A 20,456-nucleotide genomic window follows, 5' to 3' on the forward strand; every position below is an offset into this window, starting at 1 on the left:
AAACGCCATTCTTTTAGTGTGTACAAACCCCAGACTCCCATCGGTCTACTTCAACAACAGTCAATCCTAAACTCAAAGTGTGGCTTACTGGCCTTTTCTCCAGTGACCTTGAAGAATTACTATTTTCACATCTTGATATTTTATTACATTTGTTCTTTTATTTTATAGCAATCGCTGATACAATTTTCAATGTTCTTTGCGTAATGTAGATGGAAATTTTCAAGAACCTACCTGACATTCTCTCTCTCTCTCTCTCTCTCTCTGACTGTTGCAATGTGTCTTTAAGCATTGCACCCTAGGGTCTCTCCGTTGGGGATCAAATCCTTCCTCTGTTGACCTCACCCTAGCCTGACTAATTAATTTTTTTCCCCTCATAGCCAGGGCATAACCTTCGTCATAATATAAGTACAAGCAAGAGACTTATACAGTACGCAACGATTAGGCATTAATATACTTCCACAGGCAATGAACGTCACAGAACCTTTCAAAGAACTTGAATACATTATAAAACTCGCTCACTCTTTCCAGGTCGCATCTGGACCCCGGGCCGGATAAGAGGAACAGCGACGGTGTATAGGCCTAGAGGATGATGAGCAGCTTATGAAAGAAGAAGAAAAGAAACTCGTAATAGAGGAAATCTAGATAACAAGGATAGCCAGTGTCATTTGCAAAAAGGGCTAAAGAATACGAAAGAGCAAATCTAGTAAAAATGTTTACTGCGCTTAACATTTAAGTGTAGTGTGCCCGCAACTGTGTTTGTGTAGCGAGCGCATAGGAACCAGGAACGCAAATACTGTTTTTGGCTCGTCGAGCGGTAGTTGGTTTTACCAAATACCTAATCCTGTGTAAGATGCACCCACGGTAACAACTAACATTTACGTCATACTCCAGAGAGAGTGGTAATAGTCATACTCAGAGAGTCTAAACATTGCTTGAAAAAGTGTTCTGTGCGAGAAGAGCGGTGTCATTATTTCCGGTTGCAGGTATGCGACTGCTGACTCTCAGCTGAATGTATATATAAAAAAGTTGTAAACTGATTGCTTGAGAAGACAATTAAAGAAACGGACGCGTACGGGAAGTCATGTGCTCTTACAGTTACATTTAAGTGTTGTTGCTTGTGAAAAGTGTGATTGACTTGTGAACTGTTTAGTGTAAAGCCGCAAAACTGATGTGAGTTTTCCGGTGTAAAATACTAAGGGAAAATGTTTTACTTTGTAATCTAAATGCGTAAGAATAAATATAGATAAAAAGATAATGAATATATATATATATATATATATATATATATATATATATATATATATTATATTATAATTAGTGGAATTTCAGTGTAAAAAATTATGAGTTTTTATTTTTATCGTTTTTGTTAATGTATCTGCTATTTTTGACAAACTACGTTCTAGATCTTAGATATTTCTTTCCACCAATCCTTATGACGACAGTTCTGAAAAAACATATTTGTTCTACGAGGCAAAAGTGTATTTATAATATATATTATATATATATATATATATATATATATATATATATTGTATATATATATATTAGTCTAATTTTACACATGTATATTTTTATATATATATATATATATATATATATATACATATATATATATATATATATATATATATATATATATATATATATATATATATACACACACATTGGAAAATTAGACTAGTAGGTACGTGAACTATCTACAAATATTGTCACTAATCACCATTATCATCATCATCATCATTATTGCAATTTTTTTTTTCCCGAGTCCTTGTTGCAAATCTTTTAGACATTTATTGCTTATAACACTTTAAGACAATGTTATAGTTTTTGTCTATTTAGAATAGGAATAAATAACTTTCAGCGTTGTAGAGAATGTATTTTTGTTGATGGATGTAATCAATTAGGGATACATATATATAATATATATACATACATACATGTTTCCACCTTTTGCTGGTTGAAAGGTGTTTCAAAAGAGGTGTTTAAAAGTGACCAATTTGTTTCATTTATCATTTATATCACAGGATATATTTATTTTTTTTAAATACATCTTCCGCAGGTGTACTGCAGATTTAATTTCGCTCTCGTTCTCGTGATATATGAACCAAAAATGTATTAGAGCCATTCAGGCTTGGTAAGGTTAATTAGAGAGGGTAAGGAATTTAGTTTGCGCCTCCATTAAAGGAATAAGTGAATATGGGTACTACGATAAATGCTCATGTCTACTTAAAATAATGATTATACCTGAGCAAGGCCACTCGTTTTTACTCACCTCTGGTGCTTCATCTATTATAATCTTGTTATTATTATCATCTGAAACTCAACAGTTGACACACACACATACATAGGCCTATGCTTTCCATACGTCGTAACATTTCCGGGCTGCCCAGCAAAACCTAGACCTATGTTCCCTGGGTATCGCTATATCGCTTGCATGTATTGTAATCGTGGAGAATATTAACAAGTATGTTCAATATTTTCATAAAATGTATAAGTGTAATAATTAACGGTTCCTTGTTAATGAAAATCAACGTGGAGTTAAGCAGTTTATGGCAATCAGCTGGAGTGCGTTGCATGGCTAACAGGCCATGATATATGAATGAAAGGAAAATATATGAATGGTAAACACGAGAAAATAATACAGTAATACTGAAAAATAAAATGAATAAGTATTCACGACTTTATTCAAGAATATTCATGAACAAAAAAGCATGGTGACCATAGAAGCTCCATCTATTGGCAGGAAGCAAACGTTCCAAGGGATAAAGATAAACCATTAGTTACTATCATACCTGAGTGCCGGTGACAATACACTCCAAGAGTTCCTCGTCTTCATTTAAGCTCGGTGTTTATTTGAGCGTGTTTACTAAAGCGTACTGTTTTATTAATCAAATAAGAAGAATATTATTATCCATCAGTTTGTTTAAAACTGAAACATCTGACGTGATCTTTATGGCTGTCAACATATGTCGAGGTAAGCTCTTGTCACAGGTTAATAGGTTAGTCTGATGTTTGTTGGTTTACAGGCTGTGCGAACATCACGGGCTTAGTTTGTATAGACCTAAACATAAGAAGTTTTATTTTTTTGTAAATTACTGTAAAATTGCTTCTAATAAAGTGATTACTGAGTTAGAAAATAGTAATTTACCAAGCATAGGCCTAATCCGTGCAGTTGCTGGCTACGTAGATCGTTTTGTCTGGTAGCAGAGGCATAGTGAAAAATTAGGCCTATATTCCATTCATAATGAGATGTTGCAAACTCCTACCAAGTGGCCAGATGCCAACACGTCCTCCTGTTTTTGTGTTGCCCGGAAATGTTACATATGGAAAGCAAAGGAGACAACCTAGGCCCATGCTTTCTTATTATCGTTACCCCCATATTTTGGGGGGCCATTCATTACTGCTTATTCAGTCTGTCAGATGATTCTGTGAGCCATCTTTGTTTCTCAGCCTTCTCAGGACATAGTTGATAGCCTAGTTTGTGGGAATAACTAGCCTAGTTGTAAGTTTATCGTCTAAAGCTTTACATTCATTCTTTTAGTTTTTCTTGAATGGTGTGATTGTTATATCCTCGACAAAATCTGTTTAATAATGTCATTGTTGCAGTGTCACAAAATATGGCAGGAGTCCCTTGTTTGGGCTACAATGTTCGGTAAATAACAACTTTCTTTTCAGAATCGATTTTCGACGCTTCCTTATGCGTTTACGAATTATTAATAATTCAGTAATTCCGTCACATTTTTTACTATAATTCACTGAACTATGGTTTAAACACGGGGTTTAAAACAAATAGGTCTAGACCGTACTACCTTACCTGCTAGGATAGACTAGTCCAGTTAATGATATTGAATGGGAAATGTCATAATTAGTATGCAGTCAAATTAACATTTGATGCATTTGACGCCACAGACATTTGTTTTTAAAATAATGGAATATAACCGAAATATTAGGCAATAATTTAACTGGTTTTGTTACAATAACTGATACGTTGGTTGGGCTGGGACTGAGGATAGGGGTCTTGTAGGTTAGTTTAGGGCGGTTTTCCACCTGCTTCCGATCCTCATGAAACATTATAATATTTAGCTTATAATGTTCATTATAACTTCATGTTTGATTATAGACTAAGCACGGACTCTTGGCATCCTGAGCAAACCATAGTGCAATCGAAGTTAAAAAAAGTCATACGTAATTATATGGCGACATTTGGAGAATTAATACTTTGTTTTATCCAGTTAATGTTAATTTAACCGTTTTGGTCAGAATTAAAAAGGGTTTTGATTTCTGGTTTTAGAAGAATTTCCAAGATCGATAAAATATTACGATTTACCGTCTTAGCAGTATTTTGGAACGTTGAAAGCCATCAAGTCTAAACATGACTCACTTGACCATGGCTACCCTCCCCCCCATCTCTCTCTCTCTCTCTCTCTCTCTCTCTCTCTCTCTCTCTCTCTCTCTCTCTCTCTCTCTCTCTCTCTGTCCCCTTCCTCAGTCAGTTGATGGAGCCTCTGTTAAGTTGTTAACATGAAAGGAAAGCTTGGATGACATTGACCCAAAGTTTCTCGTACTCAGGTTATTTCGAAATAATTTGGCTTGATCTTCAGGTATAGAGCTAAGTAACTATGATTTTTCCTTACCGTATTATCCGTTTGGCCATTTTAACTTTTTTTTTTTTCACTTAATTTATTAAGAGTTACCAAAAGGAAGCCTCCCTACTGAGTGCATGCGACTTTTCCAATAATTTTCCACCATTCCCTTCACGTTGAAGAATAAAAATACGAGAGATTAGTTAGGTTCGCACATTTCAGTCTTAGAAAATCAGGTTATCGTTTACTTGGAAATGCATTACATTGTAGCGTTTCAAGAAGGATACATATATTTATTGTGTTGTTTAAATGAAATCATGCCTTTCTTATCCAATTTTATTTCAGTATAATAATTATGAAAAACTAATCAACAAATTAAAGCCAAACGAAGCAACTCGTCTTTAAAAATAAAAGGAACAAAAAAAAAAGTCATTATACCACATTTAAGCCATTTATTTATAACAAGATCATTTCTAATTTTACAGTGTGCTCTGTTTGTTGTGCTGCTTGTGCACATATACAGGTTTTAGGGTTAATTAGCGTATGCCTGTAACCTTGGTCTAGTAGTAATGACACTCGTTTTGCCGACGAGAAGGCCTAGTTTCGATTTTCGTTAAAGGCTAGATAATTAAGACGTGTTCCGTTGAGTTTTATGTGCCTCAGTTGACCTTAGTAGTGAGATATGTGCCTGGTGGAAAAGGTCATTGAGGGAGCAGCCTCATCCTGAAATATTTGCAGAAAACTGAAACCACTCTGCCTGCCAGGAATTAAGTCACTGTTTAGATCAACAGAAGCGCAGAGTGTTGGGCATAACATCCCGAATGGGTCCATTGTTCAAAATAACGAAGGTTACATTTTTATTTATTGTAATTTCCCTCTCTGATAAGGACTTTAGTAACTTTTTACATGTTCATTTTTTATGATTTAGACATGAAAGCATGGAAACAGAATCTCATATTAATTGGCATCAGATTACAGCAGCACAAGCCTTCTTGGTAAGGGGATTGCTTTATCATTTTCAAGTTATGATTGGTGTAAGAGTTCCGAGTTTCGCATTTAAACTCGCTCTCTTGGTTCTTTTTCCCATGTTTCCGATTTCAGTGGGGCATGGGTGGGTAAGGGTATCAGGTTACCCCTCCTACCAGCCTGTTTAAAACTTATGCGTACTTTCATCTAAATGTGATTGACTGATGGTAATGAAATATATATCCTGTTTTAAGGGAATGGATATTATAACTTTATTCACTGTTGTTGTTAAATAAAAATGTTTCAGATTTTCCGAAAGGGCAAGTCTTACTTTTCTGCCATGATTATTGCCTTGAACGTTTAAATTCGTTAGCTTGTTTTTATGAACAGCCATTACTGACACTGCACTATTCTTACTGTGACTCCAATTTGTAGTGTGTTTCATTACTGGATTTTTTTTTTTCATGGGGACCGAGAATAGGTTACTTGCAAATTGCAAACTGGTATTGAGGCTGCTACGAATATTTTAAAGTCGTTTCTCCGTTGTTGTGGCTATTTATAACCATGCAACGTTAAACTCTTCCACATACTGTAGTGCGTGCAAGGTAAAGTATTTTCATTAATAGCATCTGTATTTGTGTTATTTTTATTTAGTGTCACATTTTGTCTTAATGAATGAAGTCAAAACATCATTAACTTGATGTTGTGCCAAGCACTGCGTTTCGTGAGCTGCCGTTTTTGCGTACATAGCCTAGACCGTGGCTGAAGTGGTGCACAAAGCTTTGCAAAGCTCTCAGGTACAAAATAAACCAAAAATAGGCCAAAGATTTGCAATCCTATAAACATTTTTTCCTTATGGTATATGAATATTACCTGCCACACGCTCACAATCACTTGTGAAATTATTTTGGCAGGAAAAGTGGTATCACACGGCCACATCAAGCATCTTACAGCTTCTTGCTACTAAACTTTGCATCGTTTAGCTATTGCCTGTGGCAAAATTGAAGTCATAAATGTAAAGCCAACACGTTTTAAGAACATGTTGGCTAAACGGTGCAAAGTTTGACGGGTGTGACACTACATTTCTTTCTTTAGTACGTTCTCACTATACCAAAGGAAATCAAAACTGAACGATCATTCATGATTTTACATTAAAATACAAAACATAGTAAATACACATTATAGTAATAAATTAAAACAGAAGGTGCTTATTCAGTATTGGAGTAGGTAGGTCTATGCTTGCATTTCGTGACCACATGTTGCGCAGGATTCCAATTCCCGGACATCTAATCGTCATCCGTGTAGAGATTTTTGTTTTTAATATAAGCGTAGATAGCATAAGGTACGAAGGGCGATGTCTTCGAGACGGGCATGTGGAAAGGGCACCGACACTGGTTGCCTAGGAACCTGCATCCTTTGCTGCCTGGGGTGTAGCCGCAGCAACCTGCGTCTGTATAATAATAATGACAATAATAAACAGTTTCAGTAGTGTACCGGGTATATCGCATATGGTAAATACAATGGTTTTATTTTTCCTCAACTCTCTCTCTCTCTCTCTCTCTCTCTCTCTCTCAAAAACATAGCTGTTTTCATGCTATAAAACTACGCGCATGCATTCTGTAAATGGATTACACTGTATCACCCAAGGCAAAAGATTTACCGTTACAATCTGGCGCTTTCCGCTGTTCCCTTGATCGACCGTGATGTCCTTCCGGTGTCGAAGCTGACACCAGTGCAGCGAAGAGAAGGGAGACCGAAATGATCAGCATGATGGCAGGGCGACACATCTGTAAATAATGTTTTGATTATTCGACGAATATTGACAGTGATGGATATAATGGTAATTGATTTTAGAATTATCTGTTTATTAAGATTGTATGAAAAAGATTGTTCTCCAAGTAGGCTACAGTAGTTCATAATTCAGCGTTTCACAAATAGGTGAAACTTCGAAATTCTTTGGTCTAGATTTGACATGACGTTTCTTACTGTACCTGCTAACCATTCTGGAAAATTTTTTTCGATAATGGGATTGCGCTGTCAGTTTTGTAAATTGAGAACCCTTATATGTATAGAGCAGACGGCAGGTAGATGTTTTCTCCACCCCGGTAGACTGGATTGTGAATTAGCATAAGTATTTTTCTTCTATTTGCAATCCCTTGCGTTCGTGTGTGTTGATTTAACTGGTTGTAATGTATTAACGGTAAATATAGTAGTGATACGATTTTAAAAAAATAATAACATTCAAAAGAGAAACGGCTAGGAACAACTTGATTAGAACTGGAGTACAACTGGACAGATAGGCTAACGACGCCCCAACCTTTAAACTTTCTCCCCCCAGCATCCTTGCGCGTATCTCTCAGCCACTCTTTCCGCTTGCGGGGACACTAATTGTATCGCTATAGTAAGCATTCAAGGAACTGCACTACCCGCAAAAGCTGAGAGAGTGATGTGGCTAGGTAGGAGTAGCTAGGCAAAACATTAGCCAGCAAAACCGTTAATTGTTTTTTTAAAGCATCATAATTTTTTTAATGTGAGCTATTTTGCGTTATGCATTCTCATGTATGGGAAAAGTGTAATAATTGTGGCGCCTGTCTCGAAGGAGAGCCCTTTCTAATACTTCCGGGACTCGCCAGTGTTTTGGGGCGAGTTTCTCTCCCTATACACAGTTGGAGTGCATCTGGATTTCAGCTGCGAACTGTCAACACCTTGCTTGCGCATGCGCGCACGCTTACGTGTTTGTAAGTTGTAACATCGTTTTGGTCGAGAACATTATTTGATAGAAAAGCAGATTAATAGATTGTCGTGCATAATGTTGCATGAAGAGAGAGAGAGAGAGAGAGAGAGAGAGAGAGAGAGAGAATCTAGGTATATTAATTGAAAGGGAAGTGCCTTGAATTTCTGAAGGAACTGGAATGCTTACTCCTTGCACGAGACTTTTTTTTTCATCTTTTTTTTTAATGTTTTTGTTTTGAAGGTGTGGTTGTAACTTTGAACTTTTCAGCTTATTTGTCGAATATCTGCGCTGTGACAACCCACGTGAGATTTTTTTTTTTTAATTGAAGGAAGGATGCTTATTAGGTTAGACTTGTAACTTCGAATAATTATGTATTTAAGTCAACTTCAGTTTATGTTTTCATTTATATATTTTCATTAAACTAACGAATGCACGGAACGGTGGTTCAGTGATTCAGGGAAAGACGCAAAATGTCAAGGACACATAAAAACCTCGCACGCCTGGGCAATCCGATCTTAATACTTGAGTTTGTGGCACAATGCAGCAACAGTAAGATTCTCTTTCTGTAAGTTTTTCAAATATATAATAATATATATATATATATATATATATATATATATATATATATATATATATATATATATAAACCGAGAGAGAGAGAGAGAGAGAGAGAGATCCAGCCAGCTGATGATGCAAGAGTTGGGTAGGTCAGACTATGTCAGCTAAGCATCGGGTGCTTATGAATATTAATTTCTATTAGATAATTACTCTTGCTTCACTCTCAGAGCGAGGTTTTCATCTCTTCCTGACAGTGAGCAACTCGTTTATAGTTCAAGGGCACCAACATGTTACAGAGTTAGGCCTATTACGGAATTGTAATTTTTGAATGGTAGGGGAGTAGAATGTTAAGGAGGAAGTGGTAGGAAGGACTTGAAGTGTAGAAGGAAGTAGTTTGGGACCTGGCATTGCCTCAGGAGAACCATTTTTTGTAGGCCTACCATAAGTTGTAAATTACTCAACGATACCATAGTAGTTGGCGATGATTTAAAGTTGAAAATAATGTCAAAATCTCATAATTTTCATCATACGGTTATCATCCACCCGATAAGTCTTTTAACACGTTGATTTGTCGCCCAGGATTTCTATCGAGAGGACTGAGCTAAATTCGTTCGTGTTTCCGTGTGCAAACATTGATTACTGTAGCACAACCGACAAGAGAAACTACTCGACTTATGCTAAGCAGTACACACTGGTGGAGTTATGACGCAATTCCGCCGACTTCTCGCTGTTTTATAACACAACTAAACTCTCCATAATGCCTGTTCTGGTTTGAGTTGGGCCATTCAAGAAAAAAAAAAAAAAAAAAACAAGGGGATCCCCCGAGTCGGCTTAGGCTTCAGATGTTACTCAAGGTTTCCTTCAGTTCACTCTTCCTCGTTTTCTGTCACTTCTGGAGGAAAGACTGAGGGAAAACGGCGATTTTTCGATCGAGCTCCCATTTCTCTTGAACTTCATCTTGACCTTTTCTCCTCCCCCTGACCTTGTCGCCCGATACTGGTTGATTCTAGGCCACAGCTGGGCGGCAACAAGGTATCCAGTACCTTGCTGACGTCACTCCACATACTTCACCATAAAATAGTTTAGAATGTAGGAGCGTAAAAAAGAGAAAAAAGTAGAAATCGCTTGCGTCAATGGGTACGTTTTTCGGGGGATCTGCCTTCTTTAATTTGTGGAACCAATACTTTCGTTCCTGGAAAAAATATTTGAAGATGATCAGTTTTCAATTTTATTCATTTAAATGTTCTGTAAAATTGGAAATAAAATCGAGATGGAAGTTTTAAAATGAAGTTTTAACCGTGCTTTTCTGAAGTACTATTTTTAAAGATTAAAGTGCTTTCATAGTTTTTAATTTTTGCGAATATGATGCTGATATGTCTTATACCTAAACAGCGTACTTGTGAATATGAACTCCGTTTTTCTTAACCCAGTATTTTCACATAAAATGATGATTTTTGTTTATATCAAACCAACTGGTAACTCAAGGTGCACAAACCTCATTTTAATTAATGTCCCACCGCTGTTACTGGCACAAAAAAGTAACCGGTTTGCGTAGTGTTATGTTTTTTTTTTTATAATTTCAATTATCTTTATTTTAAAACATCTTTAATTTTTCCGTTTAAATTTATTTTTTATAACTCAATTGTAACAGTTTTTTTTTTTTTTTGTCTTATTGATGTCCGATGTTTCATTAAACATCGTGCGTTCATTTTTTTTCTCTGACGTAGGAGGCTATGTCAGGCAGCTGCCTCTTCCCAGGCCTGTCCCCAGCAATGACGCACTTTCCCTTTCAACACTGAGATTGAAGTTTGCGGCAGCAATAAGAAGCGTGAAAGATTTCTGGAAATGAAAAAGTTTTGAGAATGGTCGCCTAAACTATTCCATACTAGTAACTGAGCTACAAGAGAGAGAGAGAGAGAGAGAGAGAGAGAGAGAGAGAATGAATGGTAATTCTGTCATGTTGAAGAGGGCAGTGCAGCGTTGTTTCGTCATTCCCTAGAGCAGCGTCTCCCGTAGGGGGTTAGTCCGTCAGTGCGCATAATGCGGTGCACTGTAGGCGTTACTTAAGTTCTTGCAGCGTGCCCTCGGCTAGCTGCAACCCCTTTTCGTCCCTTTCACTGCAATTTCTTCATATTTCTCTTTCTTCCATCATACTCTTCCACCTCTCCTGACAATTGATTCATAATGCAGCTGCGAGGTTTTCCTCCTCTTACACCTTTCAAACCTTTTACTGTCAATTTCCGTACCAGCACTGAATGACCTCATAGGTCCCAGTGATTGGCCTTGGGCCTTGATTCTATATTCAGTTCAATTCAGTTCAGTACAGTGTTGTTTCGTCATTCCCTAGAGCAGCGTCTGAAATAATTCCTTGAAAAAGTATTGTGCTATTTAGCAAGAGATGAGCTCTGGGGAGACATAAAGTATGATTTTTTTTATTGGAGTGCAGAATATTAGAGATGAAATACCAGATAGGGAATCATTTCCGTTGCAAAAGTTAATTGGAACATTGAAGGCGTGGGAAATTTAATGAGCAAAGAAGTAGAGGGAGAGATGGTGTAAATGAAAATGGGGTGGAAATTATTATTCTTAGTGCTGTTAAATAATCTCGGAATTGGAAGTACTCTTCCGGCACAAGAACACGACACTTCGACATCTCTAAATGACAGTTACAGATGATCACGAGAGAGAGAGAGAGAGAGAGAGAGAGAGAGAGAGAGAGAGAGAGAGAGAGAGAGAGAGAGAAACTCCGGGAAATGTTAGGAGCTACAGGGGAACAGCAATAGGTAGCGAGCGCCATATGTCATTGCCAAACTAAAGCCGAAATTAAAAGCACCCAACAAAATAAACAACTGTATCTTACCTAGACACAGCAAAGCTTCTTAGAGCAGATGAACGTCGAAATAGATCTGCCAAGTTCTATATAAACCGAAGTTGAACGAATCGCCAGAAGAGTTACGAGAGAAAACCTGGTAAAAATCGGTGGATGTTGCTCGCAGACTGTGTATTCAGGGAATGGCGCTGGGGTTAGGGCAGGCAAAAGCAAAAGTCACTTGCAGTGACAATTTCCGGGGGAAAAGGAAATCACAAAGTAGGACACCCTAAATACCCAAGTCTAGACTGTGAAGTTAAATGTAACACAAGAAGAGAAAGGAGAGAAGATCTGGAAAAACAGGTGGCTGGTGCCGATAAGCCACTTAGTCAGAGAGTGACATTGGTATTGAGGTAACTCACATTATTCGTGAATTATCCTTGCGTGAAAAGACAAAATTTGTAATACCTGTCAGAAGGGAGGAATGAGTCAACAGTAACACTGGAAGAGGAGGAACAACGCTGGTCAGAACCTGTTTGCGAGGCCAGGAATAAGAGTTATGATGGGATACTATAACTGATATACTTTAAGCTGGAGAAGACCTGAGTGCCAGTGAATGACCTCACTTTTCTCATTTCAATTAGAAACACTGTTAAAGAAGAAGAGAGATGGAGAACTCTGGGCTGTGATGGAATCACTGCAGAGATGAGCTTAGCTGAAACTGAAGTGACGCCTCATCTACTACGTGGATGATTTGGAATTTGAAGTTTGAGATACCAAAGAAAGGTGACACGTCATTGTACTCCATCCATATGTGATGGAGACTAGAAAAGACATAACATCGCAAGGTTTACAAAACTTGCTAAATAGAAGAGTTCTTGTGGACACCGGAAGAGTCGGAAGACCCAGGCCTACGTGAATGAGAGCTGTGAAATTTGTGGAGGAGAAAGCACAGGAAAGTCACTGAGTAGTAGAATTTGTCCTGAGGGTTGTTAGAGGCAATGATAAAATTGGTGTACAGATGTTTGCCGTGGCTAGGTTGGTACCATTTTGGGATCAATTAATAACCTTCCTTATAAGATCTGTGAGAGGGGCAAACATCAAAAGGTGAAATAACTTTCCCTTGCAGCACTCCACTTTTTACTGCAAAGGCGTTTGGCAAGACACCATCAACGGTAACTTTTCATCGTCTTTGTTTATAAATAACTTAATTAGCTATATATATATATATATATATATATATATATATATATATATATATATATATATATATATATATATATATATATTATACACATACATACATACATACATATATAAGAAAAACTAGAAACAGGAAAACGAGATCTCACAGAGGTGCTTTGTAAAATATTGCCTGAGTTCATATTTTACTACTGTCGTCTTTCCAGTTTTCATTGATCACGATAAAAAACGTGTTCTCTTTATTTAGAGTACACCTGGACTCTCTCTCTCTTTCTCTCTCTCACTCTCTCTCTCTCTTGGGACCAACGATTGTCATTCCTTTCAGGATTGTGGAAATGTACCCGTCGATTAATAGTTGGTAATATTTGGGTCCAAAGAAATAAATGTAATCTTTTATTTAACTAAGCTGTAACTTGATGCAGAGATGGAGAGGAAATGTGGGAATGAATCATTATATAGTACTCATGTACGACATCACATTCCAAATGGGTTGATCTCCGCAAAGGATCCTTGGTCGTGCCACCTTTCATAATTAGGCCTATATATCGTAATTCAGATATGTGTTACGTATCGATTTTGCCTTTTTGTAACCTCACATTATCTGATCATGCTTACACATACACGTGCTTACCAATTTGGATAGGATAGGATCGATGGGAAAGGATGTGGGTGGTTGAGAAAGATTATAAAGTGCTTTGTAAATATAGTGTATTAGGAAGTAGAAAGTTTGGTTAGATTGAAACTGATCCTGCCTGATATTACGTGAAGATAAAGTAAGACAAAGGTTATGGGCTTATTCCTTATGGTTCCACGCTTCCTATAAAGTTAATGACTATCTTCAATTTTATCCGCTGGGAGAATGCCCAGTCATGGTGAAGTGCCCAGCGTAATATCGTCCGGTGGGGCTGGTATGGGATGAGGGAGGAGGGAAGATTAAGGTGATGATTCTTCAAATTAGGGAAGAACCTATGGCGCGTGTTTGTGTTGGCCTGGTTAAGAATGTAGGCTACTGGTCACTGGAATTTACTAGTCACTGTTGCCCTTTGACAGTTGTATTTAGTTCTTGGCTCCGTCAGTGAGGTCGGTGACAGTTCTCTCACCCATAGATGAAAGGTGATGCAGGAGTCAGGTTGAGTTTCACTCTCCTCTATAGGTAAGGTTATTGGGTCCTAGTCTGTGAAACCTGGGGAGGGCGATGAAGTAAGATGTTCCAGCAGTGAAGACGAAAGATTTGGGGCTGGGAATGTAAATCGGTTCTGAAGAACTAATACGTGGTGAACCTCTACCTTGAGCGATATGCGTCGAGCGCATATTTTCACACACAAATGCAATTTTAGACAATATTGTTAGTTAATTACAGGGGTTGTGTTTTTACGATTAACACCAGTCATCGTATCAGAGACTAAAGAGAAGGAAAATGGCTTTGTTTTGTACGCTTAACATGTATTATAATTGCCATACAACTATTTACAGAATAAAGTTAGAACTTTGCTTCTAGGCTGTCGGAAAGGAGGAGCTGTCACCTTCACTTTATTTGACCAGTGACACAATGTGACACTGCAAGGCCATGCTTTGGTGTAAAGACGTTCGAGAGAGTAAGTAGGGGCAAGGTCTTTTCATAGGATTCAATCCTATATCGAGAAGGGAAGTAAGAGGAACACTGCAGATATGAGAGCCCTAATTTAAACAGAGTGGATAAGATCAAATAAAAGCAAGGAAACCGAACCAATGTATATTTGTACGAGGAAAGGCAGAAAAAGGAATTAACACTTAAGTGACGAAATACGATAGGGCCACAGTATCCAGTTCAGAAATACGTCTTTCTGTCGGATCTAAAGTAAATCGTGTTACATTGTTCACTGCATTAATTTTTTGTGACGTAAGGTTTAACAGACTCTCTCTCTCTCTCTCTCTCTCTCTCTCTCTCTCTCCTCTCTCTCTCTCTCTCTCTCTCTCTCTCTACAAGTAATGTTGGAGCAAAAATTATGCAATTATTCCCTTTTTTCCAATGAGAAGCATCATCATACATTAATGCAGCCATCTTTAAAAAAAATCGTAAGAATAGATGATTTTTTACTAACAAAGAGCAGTATCTCTTTCACAAGTAATCAACCGATGGAAAATTATGGTAATAAAAAGATTTGAAGGGAGATATAATTGTAAAATTGATCTCCAATCAACCGGGTAAAGGTTTCACTTGAATCTTCGATTGGTCGGGGGCATACGAAATAGCCTGAGGTCAGAAGCTAATGGACTGGAACGTAAATTAAATTTGAAAGTCAAATGTACATTAGAAAGTAATGTTATAGAGGTCAAGTCAGAATTGTAACGAACTGACCACAAGGTGTCAAAAGAACATTAGGTACTGAAATAAAGCAGTGAATGTCCAGTGATCGAGTGATCAGGCCTCAAGAAACACTCAGGAATATGGTGTCACATGGTCATGGGGTGCAAATTTTAGTGTGTGCTAACTTTCGTCTTAAATCAATACATTTTCTTGAAACGTCCCGTAACTTCAGAATTTACAATGAGATCAAAATTTACCATTGCAGTTTCATAGCTGACAAATTACTCCATGTTTGGCTATGTAATTGAGAGGGTTTGATGTTAAGAAAAATAGGCAAGTTGCCTTGAAAATTTTGAATATTGAGCGCTTAATGCTATAGCTTGCAATGTCCTCTTGGAGACTAAAATCCATATACCAGCATGGATATAGTTTAAGGGTTTTCTTCTAAAGTTAGTTGATTATAGGTGTGACGTGCTCCTTGAATTCTAGCAGTATTCAGATACATACAGTCTATGTTCTAAAGATAATAATTGCCAAGTTTTTTAAGGGCAAAGCTAAGATTTATGCAAGATATTTTAATGAAATGTTAGTTGCCAGCAGTTCGTGGGCCGAGATATTTACAAAAAATATTCGGAGATGATGGTTGCTAAATGCTCAAGATCTACAGAAAGTATGGTACATAATGGTTCTGAACTCAGTTAGGTTAGCAGGTAAGGAAAAATAAAATGGTTTTATTTAAAACATTTCTTCAAGAGAAAGGTTAAACTTACGTTATCCCTTTAGAAGAGATTTAAAAAATCTCTCCACTTCTGCAGGAGTTACTAATCCCAGAGGATATTAATCTCGATTTAGGGAAGAGAAATCGGACGATGCTTATCTGAATTTTCCTATAACATTTCAAATTGGATTTCAGTCTTCCAAGGTGAAATGGTCTGAATGTAGTTGTCTGCTGAAGGACTGACTTTTTTAACATCGGACACTCCTTAAGAAAAAGGTCGTGTGTTTATTTTTACGCTTAAACCTAAAGCGTGTAGCCCGCAGGTAGAGCTAAATGCAAATATAACATAATGCTCGAAATTTCTCTCTACCTTGAATGTTAGTTTTAGATTTGCTTTGGTACTTTACTACTGTAGATTGTTCATATAGCCTATATGTTTATTAAGAAAAATAAGGCAAAATTGTTTTCTGCGTCAGGTACTGAAAACTTTTTATTAAAATAGACAACTTCTCTCTCTCTCTCTCTCTCTCTCTCTCTCTCTCTCTCTCTCTCTCTCCCTCCCTAGGGACCCCGAGACGCTATCACTTATCGTCGAAACAATCTATCAATTATCGTTACTTAGTCATCGATTTGCAATTTAGTTGTTCGTTCTCCGTGCAAATTTATTGAGGTGATAAATCGTCAGCCGTTCAATAAAGTCCCAATAAGGGGTACGTAATAAATACATTTTATTTCCGTAATTTCTGTAAGACACTTATCCTGACCATTTGCTGCAATCGATCACTTTGTCATAAAAGAAAAAGAAAGAAAGGAATTTTGAGTTAAGAGTTAAAACCCAGTCGTATCACGGCGTCACCTCTCCCTTATGTTAATGTCATATAGAGAAGATTGTAATGCATACGTATATTCTTGACCCGCCTCGGGATACCGGCAGCCCCGAATTACTAACAAGTCGGGTTATCACCGCCGTCATCTTGAAAAGGTCATCAACTTCCTTTAGGGGGCGCGCGTGATGGGAGGGCGACTGATTGGGAATGTTCCTGGAATCATTCTTTTGTAGACGAAGGGCACACACACACACGATGTTTTTTCCACCGCAACTTCCTGGACCAGAGCCAACCCCGGTCAAGAGCCTTGGAAGGCCGGTTACCTCGTAGCAGCTCTGGCGAATGCCAAGTCTTTCCATGCACGTCCCCGCCTTTAATCCCTTTTACGGCCCCGTGGGATGTGCAGCGATGTATTCCTGGCCCATTTTCTTCGAAATCTGTATTATATTCTCTCTCTCTCTCTCTCTCTCTCTCTCTCTCTCTCTCTCTCTCTCTCTGTCTTTCCTCATTCTGGTTTTCCTATTCGTTCATCACTACATATATTAACTCTTAAACTGTATCTTCTCTTAATTTGCGTTAATGGCCCATTTTCTTCGAAATCTGTATTATATTCTCTCTCTCTCTCTCTCTCTCTCTCTCTCTCTCTCTCTGGTTTTCCTATTCGTTCATAACTACATATAATTCTTAAACTGTATCTTCTCTTAATTTGTTTTAATGGCCCATTTTCTTGAGTCATAATGTTAGGTTCTCTCTCTCTCTCTCTCTCTCTCTCTCTCTCTCTCTCTCTCTCTCTCTCTCTCTCTCTCTCTCTCTCTGGTTTTCCTATTTAGTTCATCACTACATGTAATTCTTAAACTGTATCTTCTCTTAATTTGTTTTAATGGCCCATTTTCTTCGAAGTCACTATGTTATGTTTCTCTCTCTCTCTCTCTCTCTCTCTCTCTCTCTCTCTCTCTCTCTCTGGTTTTCGTATTCGTTCTTCACAACATATAATTCTTAAACTGTATCTTCTCGTAATTTGTATTAATGGCCCATTTTCTTCGAAGTCATTATGTTACGTCTCTCTCTCTCTCTCTCTCTCTCTCTCTCTCTCTCTCTCTCTCTCTCTCTCTCTCTCTTACGTTTTCCTATTCTTTCATCAAAACAATTCTTAAACAGCATCCTCTAAATTCAATTCTCCCTGCGTATAAAGACTTCTGTACACTTTCATATTAAAAGTCGATTTAAACCACTTGTCGGCAACAATAAACAGACAAAATATTTATTATCCAAGACTGAATAATTCAGGCCTGTCGTACCTGTAATCGTAAATTAATTTTCCTGCCAACCTTCGGATCTGTCGTCCCCTCAGTTTCATACAGTCATGCAACTAACTCTTACCTGTCCCACCCAAGCTGAAGGTTACTGACAACATGCCAATGTTTTGAGTTGTCTTCTATAATTTTCCTCTGGGATCTTAAATGATTTTTCTTTTTTCCCCCTTTTGAGCGTTTACTGTTTATGTCAGAGTTCCTGCTTCGTATTGAACAATATTTGTTGAGTTCACGTTGATTTTTTTACGTATTTTTACCCATCCAACCCATTTTGCATTTCTCTTGGTCGTGTATTTACAAAATGGAATTTTATCCAGTAGAAATTTGCCAACTAAGCGATTGGGCTTTTGACTGGTTCCGTATGAGTGCACAACATGGATAAAGGCTTTTCTCTATATTTATATTACGTCGTTTATGCTCTTTAGATGCGAATTTGATTTTGATCTTAATTAAGAAATACCTTTAATAAGAAATGTGTAACTTCTGAATTTGATTTTGATCTTAATTAAGTCCAAAGAAATACCTTTAATAAGAAATGTGTAACTTTTGAATTTGATTATTTTGGAAATATTAATTGCCGGTGTGTAATACTACACGTGGTTCGCTTGAAAATCGACCTTATAAGATTAATTTCTAAGTACTTTTTTTTAAAGAGGCTAGCACTTCTAAACTGGAGCTGTATTATTATTATTATTATTATTATTATTATTATTATTATTATTATTATTATTATTATTATTATTATTAATCACGGTAACTTACAGGATTACTTTCAATACAAGCGAGCGAACTTTAGTTCGCGAGTCGCTGTCTACGCGAAGATTGTGGAACGGACTTTGACTCAACCGATTAAGTTTGCGCCTGTGGTATTTGTTTTATCTACTTCTGCTCTAACCAAGCGGTATGTTGATAAGTGATTACGACTGTTTATATTTAATTTTAACTATTTGCATACATTTGTTAAATTGGGAGTTCTAAGAAATAACGAAAAATATGATATGCGAATTCGCACATGGTTTGTAAGGTAATTAGTTCCTTATGAATGATTGCACTAAGCAATGGCGTCAAATGTATACAGAAATTAGCAAGCAGAAACAATTTATAGGTATGTTTTATGTGATGATCCACACACACAAACACACACATGCACTATATATATATATATATATATATATATATATATATATATATATATATATATATATATACATATATACATATACATATATGTAATATAATAAAACATAATCAAGTGTGTTTGGCTGAAAGCATGTGCGTAATTATGACAATGTGGCACGACCATCATTATGTGGAAAGCAAAAACAATCATTGTCATGCGTATTAACATCCTTGGCTGAATGGTACAGTATACTGTTATACATTTTATAAATACACACATGCACAGACACACACACAGATTATACATACATATAAAATATATTATATATATATATATATATATATATATATATATATATATATATATATATATATATATATATATATATATTGTGTGTGTGCGCGTGTGTATATAAAATGTATAACTGTATACCATTCAGTCAGCGAGATCAAGTAGGCATGACAATGAGGTTTTTGTTTTAGCATGACGATGACCGTGCAACATTTGTCATAATTATGCACGCGCATTCAGAGAGACACACTTGAATGCAGGAAGTGACATTGGATGAATGGCAGCGATTACGATTGTCTTATTTTCCACTGACGTCACACCCTCATTATCGAAACGGAAGTGAGTTAGCGTCTGACTCCTTTTTTATATATAAACTTTTAAGTACACAAGCTGCGCAAATGGAGGTAAATGGTCTGTATAGTTGCTATGGTCCAGATTCCTGAAAGGTCTGACGGGAACCGGTTCATGCTAAAATTAGAATATGCTTTGGCCCTGCTAGAGAGAGAGAGAGAGAGAGAGAGAGAGAGAGAGAGAGTTGAGCACAAGATGCTTCGATGTTTCCAGCCGGCAAATTTATTAGTCGGTAACAAAAATTATTTTTGTCGATCTCAGGTGTTCTCTTTTTGCGAAAAATAAGATGATTTTGTTGCAAAACAAGAGAGAATTTTCTGTGCCGACAAAGAAAGTGATTTTCTTTTGCGATAGGAAAACCGAATCCCATTAGCGACGAGGAAATTCTTCAATTATGTCAAAGGAAATACTTGATGCTGGAAACGATTCTGGCTTCATCAAGGGAAATCCCCCTCCCGCCCGTTTTGGGAAAAGAATTGTATAGATCTACTCAGAAAACTATGACACTGGGATTAATTTTTTATAGTTGTTATTGTTTCCTCTTAATGAAGTTATCCCCAATGGAAGGGGATGTTAGGAAATGGCGATTCGTTTGGAAAAATCCTTGAGTAAATCTCCATTGCGATTTCTCACCGATTAAAATGCGACTTGCATAATAATCTTTGGTAAGTCAGACGACAGCAATTTCCTATGCCC

General features: G+C 37.1%; 1 protein-coding gene across 1 annotated transcript in view; it reads left to right on the plus strand.

Moving 5' to 3' along the window:
- Positions 1–1,234, plus strand: part of LOC136838471 (uncharacterized) — a 42,188-nt gene extending 40,954 nt beyond the window's left edge. The window contains exon 7 of the mRNA XM_067103421.1: positions 529–1,234. Within this exon, the coding sequence (XP_066959522.1) occupies positions 529–590 (62 nt within the window). The 3' untranslated portion in view covers positions 591–1,234. The remainder of the gene's footprint in view (positions 1–528) is intronic.
- The last annotated feature ends 19,222 nt before the right edge of the window (positions 1,235–20,456 follow it).

Source organism: Macrobrachium rosenbergii, chromosome 5, assembly GCF_040412425.1.
Source record: "Macrobrachium rosenbergii isolate ZJJX-2024 chromosome 5, ASM4041242v1, whole genome shotgun sequence".
Taxonomy (NCBI): domain Eukaryota; kingdom Metazoa; phylum Arthropoda; class Malacostraca; order Decapoda; family Palaemonidae; genus Macrobrachium; species Macrobrachium rosenbergii.